We start from the raw sequence: 10,396 nt of genomic DNA on the forward strand, positions 1-10,396 counted from the left end.
AAGGACAGGAGGGTCAATTTAGGTCACTGTAAACCTAAACTATGTAACGTAAGAAACTATGGGGGGGGGGGGGGTTTATAAGAAGGAATGCACCCTGCATACCCTGCTGGTTCAGCGTCTGCACAAAGCTTGCTCCGGTGACTGCCATTCTGGGAAGTGGCTCCTTTACACCTCGCAAGTGAAAAAACTAACTAAGCTTTTAGGGGGGTATCTGTGGACAAACTTGCTGACTGTTTCCAATACCAAACAGCAGACTTACTCTTTACAGTCCAGTTCATGGGAAAGTCCAGTGAAAATCAGGACTGCTGGGTGGTATGGGATGCCCTCGTTTGCCATAAAATTGCTTGGAGACCCTTTAAGGGGGCCCACGGTCTCCGGGACTGGGCTTCACATCAGAAGACATTCATGGCCAACAGATAACGACTAACTCATGTATTTTTGGCGGATCACTAAATTTCTCCCCCAAAAAAACCTGATGCCTGAGTTATATTGCCCCTCGCTATCTACAGAGATAAACATGCATGCCGGGTTGATTCAAATGTAGTTCTCTTATCTTGACCAATCAGAATCTAGCTTCTATTCATTTAGCGCAGGTTGGAAAATGAAAGGGGAGACCTAATTGGATGCCAAGAGGAACCACTGCAGTGATTTCCATAGACATTCTCCATTGTATATAGAAAACTAATTGGCATACTCATTGCATAGCAGAGCTGGGCACGGCTCTCTCTCCCCCACATCGGCGAGTCTTAGGTGTCAGTACCACTTTTCTACACGCTCTACTTATAATTTTTCACGGCTACGCAAAATTTGGATTTCCTTAGAAATAATCCGCTCTGTAATCCATGTCAATAGAACTGCAGTTATTTATAGACACTTCAAAGAAATTGCGAAAAGAAGTGACGCCACGTGGTAGAGCAAGATAAGTCCTCGGGATGTGGATACAGCTGAATAATATGGCGGAGCTGGTTCTGCCGTACACTCTTGTGGGCCGCAGACCACTTCAGGCCTGTGGCCTTTGAGACGCTGGAAACTCTGCAACGGGCAGGAGCGATGCATTGACCTCATCACGCCCGCCTGCGTCGAGCCGCCAACATCGTGGGTTACATATTGGAAACGTAGCCTATAACATCGCGTGAACGGTGTTAGGGGAGTATTTATTTTTAGTATTTTTCAGGGGCACTTTTTCTGCGTAGGGGCACTAAGGGGGCATTTTCACTGTGTGGGGTCAGTACGGAGGCACTATTACTGTGTAGGGTCAGTAAGGAGGCACTATTACTGTGTAGGGTCAGTAAGGAGGCACTATTACTGTGTAGGGTCAGTAAGGAGGCACTATTACTGTGTAGGGTCAGTAAGGAGGCACTATTACTGTGTAGGGTCAGTAAGGAGGCACTATTACTGTGTAGGGTCAGTAAGGAGGCACTATTACTGTGTGGGTTCGGTACGGAGGCACTATTACTGTGTAGGGTCAGTAAGGAGGCACTATTACTGTGTAGGGTCAGTATGGAGGCACTATTACTGTGTAGGGTCAGTAAGGAGGCACTATTACTGTGTAGGGTCAGTAAGGAGGCACTATTACTGTGTGGGTTCGGTACGGAGGCACTATTACTGTTTAGGGTCAGTAAGGAGGCACTATTACTGTGTAGGGTCAGTAAGGAGGCACTATTACTGTGTAGGGTCAGTAAGGAGGCACTATTACTGTGTGGTGTCCGTACTGAGGCACTATTACTGTGTAGGGTCAGTAAGGAGGCACTATTACTGTGTAGGGTCAGTAAGGAGGCACTATTACTGTGTAGGGTCAGTAAGGAGGCACTATTACTGTGTGGGTTCGGTACGGAGGCACTATTACTGTGTAGGGTCAGTAAGGAGGCACTATTACTGTGTAGGGTCAGTATGGAGGCACTATTACTGTGTAGGGTCAGTAAGGAGGCACTATTACTGTGTAGGGTCAGTAAGGAGGCACTATTACTGTGTAGGGTCAGTAAGGAGGCACTATTACTGTGTAGGGTCAGTAAGGAGGCACTATTACTGTGTGGGGTCAGTAAGGAGGCACTATTACTGTGTGGGTTCGGTACGGAGGCACTATTACTGTTTAGGGTCAGTAAGGAGGCACTATTACTGTGTAGGGTCAGTAAGGAGGCACTATTACTGTGTAGGGTCAGTAAGGAGGCACTATTACTGTGTGGGTTCGGTACGGAGGCACTATTACTGTTTAGGGTCAGTAAGGAGGCACTATTACTGTGTAGGGTCAGTAAGGAGGCACTATTACTGTGTAGGGTCAGTAAGGAGGCACTATTACTGTGTGGGGTCCGTACGGAGGCACTATTACTGTGTAGGGTCAGTAAGGAGGCACTATTACTGTGTGGGTTCGGTACGGAGGCACTATTACTGTTTAGGGTCAGTAAGGAGGCACTATTACTGTGTAGGGTCAGTAAGGAGGCACTATTACTGTGTAGGGTCAGTAAGGAGGCACTATTACTGTGTGGGGTCCGTACGGAGGCACTATTACTGTGTAGGGTCAGTAAGGAGGCACTATTACTGTGGGTTCGGTACGGAGGCACTATTACTGTTTAGGGTCAGTAAGGAGGCACTATTACTGTGTAGGGTCAGTAAGGAGGCACTATTACTGTGTAGGGTCAGTAAGGAGGCACTATTACTGTGTAGGGTCAGTAAGGAGGCACTATTACTGTTTAGGGTCAGTAAGGAGGCACTATTACTGTGTAGGGTCAGTAAGGAGGCACTATTACTGTGTAGGGTCAGTAAGGAGGCACTATTACTGTGTAGGGTCAGTAAGGAGGCACTATTACTGTGTAGGGTCAGTAAGGAGGCACTATTACTGTGTAGGGTCAGTAAGGAGGCACTATTACTGTGTAGGGTCAGTAAGGAGGCACTATTACTGTGTGGGGTCCGTACGGAGGCACTATTACTGTGTAGGGTCAGTAAGGAGGCACTATTACTGTGTAGGGTCAGTAAGGAGGCACTATTACTGTGTAGGGTCAGTAAGGAGGCACTATTACTGTGTAGGGTCAGTAAGGAGGCACTATTACTGTGTGGGGTCCGTACGGAGGCACTATTACTGTGTAGGGTCAGTAAGGAGGCAATATTACTGTGTGGGGTCAGTACGGAGGCACTATTACTGTGTAGGGTCAGTAACGAGGCATTATTACTGTGTTGGGGGCACTAAGGTGGTATTTTTAGTATGTAAAAGCATTACTGTTTTGTGGGGGCCACAAAGGCGGCACTAATATGGTATAGGGGCAGTAAGGGGGTCACTATTATGGGCATTATTACTGCCGAGACACAAAGGGGGCACTGTGACCGTGTGGAGTCACTAAGGGGCAATATTACCATATGGGTGACACGAAGGAGGCACTAATATGGTGTAGGGGCAGTAAGGCGGCATGATTACTGTGGGGGCACTATTACTGTGTGGACATAAAGGGGGCTCTGTGACTGTGTGGAGTCACTAAGGGGCAATATTATTATATGGGTGACACTAAGTAGGCACTATTACTGTGTAGGGGCAGTAAGAGGGCAGTTTTACGGTGTTGGGGGCGCTATTACTGTGTGCGGACACAAAGGGGGGCACTGTAACTGTGCGGAGGCACTAAGGGGACACTATTACTGTGCATGCAAGATCTTAAAAGCGCTCTCCATATTGAAGGAGCCTGATTTGCATTATCATCCACTTGATCGGAGTACTATTCCAGTCTTTTGGAGGAGGCTTAAGCTGCCCTGGGGGCAATGGACTCTATTAATACAAAGCTTCCTTCCAGCGCGAACACTCAAAGGCCCGGCATTGTGTATAGTGTCCTCACGGCCCTGTCGCTGCTTTGTGCGGAGTGGGACAAGGACCTGTAGATAACAGCAGAACGTCTATGTAACAGTGAAAAGCTCTGCGACGGCAGCGGAAAGTCCTTATCTCGCCTTTCAAGAGCCACTGGGAATGAACAGACAGATGCTGAATATTTATGTATGCGGAAAAAAAATATTCACCATGAATGTGGGCACTTATTTAAAATGTCACAAAAAACTATTTACGGGGGCAGTGCGGGTGTTTAACTGAGCTGCCAAAGGAGTAATTGGACTTGATATATTTTTATTATTTTTGTATTATAATTTTTTGGGGGGGGGGGGGGGAGGATTAACAAAATAATCGCCATGTTGGTGGCGAATTGTGTAGGGCCTAGACCATGGATATGAACGACATACCTCCAAATCCCCTTCACACAGCCATACAGTTACGTGATAACATTCTGCTGCCTGCAGTCACCACTAGGGGGAGCTCACTACATACAGATATATACAGCTCCCATAGAGAGTTACATTATAACATTCTGCTGTCTGAAGTCTCTACTAAAGGGGAGCTCACTACATACAGATATACACAGCGCTCTCAGAGTTACATGATAACATTCTGCTGTCTGCAGCCACCACTAGAGGGAGCTCACTACATACAGATTGTAGCGTCCATGGCCGCGGACCATCCGGATTACTCACCCCACGACGGTCTCAGCCATGGATCTGTGAGCGCTGGCCCGCATCTCCTCCCCAGCGCTCCGTTCTGCTGTGTCCCGTAGGATGCGCGCACGCTCGTGCCTGGTATTAAAGGGCCAGCGCGCGCACATGAAAATAATCATCAATTAACCCATGATCACCTTGGACTATATGAAGGGCTCTGCCCTTTCACTCATTGCCTGAGCGTTGTTGTGTTTACCAGTGTTAGTCTTGCAAATGGTCCCTTAGTGTTATCCTGTTCCCATACCTGCCACCTGTATCCCGTGCTACCGTTGTTCCTGTGCCACGCCTGCTTTGTTACACTACGCCTGGTGTCTGCTGCCAAGGTTCCATCTGAGCCTAGCCATTACTACTGTCTGAACTTCTACAGGTACCCTTGTGCTTGGACTATATAGACATTGACTTGGTACGCTGTTTGGCCAGCTGCTATCCCGCTACGGCCCAGTGGGTCCACATGACATACCCACAGATCGTGACACGGATATATACAGCTCCCATAAAGTCACATGATAACATTCTGCTGCCTGCAGCCACAGCTAGGGGGAGATCACCACATACAGATATATACAGCTCCCATAGCGTTACATGATAATTTTCTGCTGCCTGCAGCCACCATGAGAGGGCGCTCACTACATACAGATATACGCAGCTCCCATAGTTACATAACATTCTGCTCCTGCAGCCACCACTAGGGGGAGCTCACTGCATACAGATATATACAGCTACCCAGAGCCGTGACTAGAAACTACGGGGCCCCATACCAAACTTATGAATGGGGCCATTGAGCATTTACCAGCTTCGTGTGAAGTCAGGCTTACTGGTCGAGTCGTAGTTAAAAAAAAAAAACACAACCAGCATGACGGACAAATGATCAGAGAATGCCGGGATAATGGTAATGAAAATGCAGAATGGGAGTATAGGTGGCATCAAACCCTAGATCAGATCCAAAAATTCATTAAGACCCCATATCAGACGCCATATCAGACGCCATATCAGACGCCATATCAGACGCCATATCAGACGCCATATCAGACGCCATATCAGACGCCTAGATTTACTCACCGCTCCTCACGCTAAACTTCTCTTCTTTCACATACAAGGTCCTTGTGTGCCAGACCCTGAAGTTACACCTATGGGCCGCCTAGGCTATGGGGCCCGTTCGACCGATGCGACCCCTGTATTTATGCCACTACTGTTCCCATTAAACTCAATAATAAATCCATCTTCAGTAATCTCCAAAAATCCCCCTAGGAGTGACCGTATCAGAAAAACAAATCTCTGCCCCTATAAATGTATATACAATATACTATAGAATTCTGATGCCGGATTATCAGATAATCTGGACTATAGAAACATGTGATACTTGTTAAGGTGGTGAACCAAGCCCAAAATATAAGTCAAAAATCTTCCGATTCTGGTCTGCTGAAATTTACTATTATACGGCAAGTGCCAGATTATCAGACTTTCTGGATTATTGGATTAAAAGGGATTCAACTATATATAATTTAATTGTGAATAATTTCATTTGTTTTACTTAAATATGCGTAAACCGCTAATAATATGTATTTTTCGGCCACGGTCAGCGCTCGTTTTTACGCTATTGACACGCTCGGGAAGAATAACGCCTATTAAAATATGAAGAAAAGAATTAAAATAAATGAAAAAAAATAATTGAACGATATAAGAAAATGAATATTTTGGAGCCTCAAGAAGCCGAAGCGGCGATGAGCAATGAAAGGGTTAACCGATGCGGCTAGAACGCAGCAGGGAAAACGCGTCGCAAACTTCAAAGCAATACGGTAGAAAGGCAGAAAGCAATCCTCTTACTATAAAAGCTTCCAGGGATAAGGAGATTCCAGCTCTGCAGACAATCCCGTGACATGGGGTACGAGGTCACATGGGGTATTAGGACGGACAGATCCGCAATCCCTAAACTGCTTCATCAGTCCCTGGTATCAGCAGTCCTACAGTATGGGGGATGGGGAGGTTCTCTCTAAAATATTCATTTATAGGAAGAATTCCCGACCGGAAATCCTATACTTTATAATAGAATTCTGATTAGAATTTTTGCAGGATCGTTCAAACGTTAGAATCGCTTTTTTTCTGCGCCTCCCCCATTTCTTTCTATATAAATGTGGGCATTAGGGTTTGCCACTCGCAAAGCGCACCGATGCCTAACGCAACCCACACACGGAGCGGATTCACACGCGTTTTCCACGTGCCTGTATCTGAAACGCGCGTGTGAATGCAGCCTTAGGCCGCGTTCACACGTAGCGTAAACGCCGCAGATTTTCCGCAACGTATTTCATTGCGGAAAATCTGCAGCATAATACAGTGGCAACAGAGTGGACGAGAATTTAACAAATCTCCACGCGCTGCGTAAAAAAAAAAACGTTCATAAATTGACCTGTGGTGCGTTTTTTAAATCCGTAGCGTGTCAATTTCTGTTGTGGGTTTTCTCCATCGAATTCAATGAAGAGGTAAAACCTGTAACATTGCGCCGCAAAAAAAATCGCAACTCAGAGAAAAAAATAAAATACTATACTTACCCAGAATTCTCTGCTTCTGCGTTCAGCCCGGCCTTCGGGGACGACGTTTCATCCCATGTGACTGCTGCAGCCAATCACAAGCTGCAGCGTTTACATGGGCTGTCATCGCAGGAGGCCGGGCCGCAGGACATCAGAGGGACACGTCGCCATCGCTACGGGTAAGTATAGACTTTTTTTACGTGAAGTTTTCTGCAGCGGATATTCTGGCTGAAAAAATGCACCACAATTTGTCATAAAGGTCAATAGGTCATAAAGGATCAAGATATGAGTTTCTATGGGAGCGTTGTCTGTAGTCGGAGGGGGGGAGGGGCCGCAGAAGAACCTACAGAACACCTGTTCATGATATATGGAGTGTCACGTTGCTAAGGTTACAACCGTTCCTAAAGACAAACAGACCAAATCACATGATTGCTGGCGGTAGTAGGAACAGGAACACACCGGGCTACAAAGAGGAGAAGCAATTAATCAGATCAAAGGGTAAAGGCTACGTACACCTTTGAAAGCTGTATCCTGCGCTGAGATCTGAATCCGTCAGTCCCGTGGAACTGACAGGTTCAGTGTCAGCGGGTCCGGAGCGGTTACCGAGCGCATCTAAGTTCATAACTTAGATGTGATCGATAACAGGTGGATCCTGGGTGTCAGAAAGACGTAGGACCCGCTGACACTGAACCCGTCAGTTCCACGGGACTGACGGATTCAGGTTTCAGCGCTAGATGCAGCTGCTCTATATACAAGATACAAAGCAGCTGTATCTCAAAAAGTAAAAATTATTTTTAATAAAAACTAATTCGAAAGTTGGAACAAACACACTGATACACATTTTTATTTAAAATAAAAGTTGGCAAAGGTGTTCACAGCCTTTAAGTTGGCCATATACATAATATAGTTGGCAGTCGGATGATCAATCAACCACCCAACATCTATCGCCTCGACTCCCCCATAAACATGAATGTTCTTGGCGCCACTTATATCAATTACCCAATGGCAGTAATTGAGGGACATTTGGGCTGTCCCCATCCACTTTAGATTGTCGGAGGATCCATAGAATATGGAAAACCCCTTCCCTATGCCCTATTAAAGGGGCTCTCCCTACTTGTTAGAAGGGTCCCTTGACAATAACTACTGAGACCCCCAGCGATCAGCTCTAATCTGCAGGAAAATCTTTCCATACGTATTCAATTTCCCTGCAGCACCACCACAGGATAAATTAAGTATTACACAGTGTCCATTCAGATCAATGGGTTGTCTGTGTAATACAGGACAGGACAGGTCCTCCAGAGCGAAAGACGCTCTTTGTAACCGTTTTTCCCTTTATTAACCCAGAATTTTTTCATCTCTGTATGTGCCGTTCCCACACAGACCAAAACGAAGCTCGTTCGTAGAGCGAAAGCTGGTGCCGTTTTCATGTGGACCGGAAGCCGCTGCCGGACAGTAAGATGACGACTTCCGGCCGCGGCTTCCGGCCATATGTTCGACCAGCGGAGGCGGCGGCAGCAGCAGGTAATTTATGTTCGTGTATGTGATGAGTGTATTATGTTCGTGTATGTTCGTGTTATACTGTCTGCTGAGCCCTGTATCTAATCCTCCTACACTGTGCAGTCGCTCATAAAATGGTGGCACACAGTGTAGGAGGTTTGAAGACATTCAAACCCCTCCTTCTCCTGGCACTAGCCAGAAGAAGGGAGGGGGGATTATGTGAAGACACTAGAGCGAGTGTGTCTACCCCAAATTTGCAGCATAAATCAATGAGGTTACTTTACCACATTGACCATGCTGCAATTTTGGGAACTGCTCCCTCTAGTGGCCAGCACATGGAAATGTTATAAATTAGAATCTAATTTATAATATTTCCTGACTTGTGAAAAAATTAAAACAATGTGTAATCACTTAAATACTAATTGTTTAACTGAAGAAAAAAAAAATTATTCTAATGACACATTCCCTTTAAGATCTATGGAGGTAATAGAGGGGTGTCCCAACATTTAGACCTTCTTATATTACCCATAGTAGAAAGCCACTGGTTGGGTGGGTCACAACCACTTCGTCCTTGCGATCGCAGTCAACCCCGCCGACAACATGCCATCAATGTCTGTACACGGAATACCCCTTTGGGCCCCATGCACTCGACCGTGAGATCGCCCGTAATTACGGGCCAATTAGTTTCTATGGCCGACGTATATTTACGGGAAGGTGTCCGTGCTGTAGAAACTTTCCGAAAAAAATAGGACATTTCCTATTTTTTTATTCTATGGACCGCGCTCCCATACTTTACAATGGGAGCACGGCCGGTAATTACGGTCGTGTGCATGGGGCCTTAATGTTTTGTCAAAGGATTTTTATGTCTCGAACGCACCCTACATCATGGAATTAAATCACACACACTGACAATATATAGTTAACTCAGGATTTTCACGGTAAAGCTGGCGCTGTCTTCCGGGAGGATTTTTCACACTTTTTTTTTTTTAATTCTATAAATATTCAATGAAACAGTCGTCATGAAGAAAAGCAGATTTGCATAAATTAGCATGAGCTTTTAATCGGAGTCTAACAGAACAACAGTGCCCCTAGTGGACGGAGGAAGGAATGGCGGTTTCTGTTCAGCAGGGGTCTGCACCTTTCGGCACTCCAGCAGATGTGAAACTACAATTCCCAGCATGCCCTGACAGCCTGGAATAAAATAGCTTTTGGTCAAAGCATGCTGGGAATTGTAGTTTGACAACAAATGCCGAAAGATTTTCATTGGAGACCATGACCCCTCTGAAGATCGCGATGAATTGTGTCAAATGACAAACTCAGCTCCGCGGATCTGACAGAAGAACCACAGAAGTGATGCACAGATCAAGCTCTGCTACATCTGGTGTATTGTGATTCAGCGCCATCTATAGACAACTATAGGGTACTACATCATTTCAAACATTTTTATTTGGCAATATTTTTTGGGTGAAATTATTTTACTCACCAATAACATGATTTCTGGTATTCATTAATGTTCTTATCATCCGCATGACAGTCCACAACCTTGTACTGATAACAATATGGAAAGAAATGCAATGATATTCACTACTAATAACAATAATTGATTAAAAGTTTGACTGAAATTGCCCGCTTAAATTCATGGGAACACTGAGATATGCTCTGAGGCTGGACTTTAGGCCTGTGTGAGGGATTATATGTTCCGTTTATGAAGAATTAATGGAAATTATGGCGAAAAAAACTGCAGGACAAGCAGTAACAGAGCGACCATTTTCCAGAAGCCCTCATTCCTTTCCTGTCTCCGTCAAGATGGCGATGTTTCCCCCCTAGTGCTCACCTCTATGATTACCCTGTGACAG

General features: G+C 45.6%; 1 protein-coding gene across 2 annotated transcripts in view; it reads right to left on the minus strand.

Moving 5' to 3' along the window:
• LOC142665983 (sterile alpha motif domain-containing protein 10-like) overlaps positions 1-10,394 on the minus strand; it is a 36,949-nt gene extending 26,555 nt beyond the window's left edge. The window contains exons 1-2 of one of the 2 annotated variants that reach the window (XM_075845830.1): positions 10,375-10,394; positions 10,024-10,088 (exon numbers count right to left, since the gene is read on the minus strand). In XM_075845830.1, the coding sequence (XP_075701945.1) occupies positions 10,024-10,069 (46 nt within the window). In that variant the 5' untranslated portion in view covers positions 10,070-10,088; positions 10,375-10,394. Of the gene's footprint in view, positions 1-6,342; positions 6,414-10,023; positions 10,089-10,374 lie in introns of those variants that run through there. The other variant, XM_075845829.1, reaches the window with a different exon arrangement.
• Positions 10,395-10,396: the final 2 nt, after the last annotated feature.

Source organism: Rhinoderma darwinii, chromosome 13, assembly GCF_050947455.1.
Source record: "Rhinoderma darwinii isolate aRhiDar2 chromosome 13, aRhiDar2.hap1, whole genome shotgun sequence".
Lineage (NCBI taxonomy): Eukaryota > Metazoa > Chordata > Amphibia > Anura > Rhinodermatidae > Rhinoderma > Rhinoderma darwinii.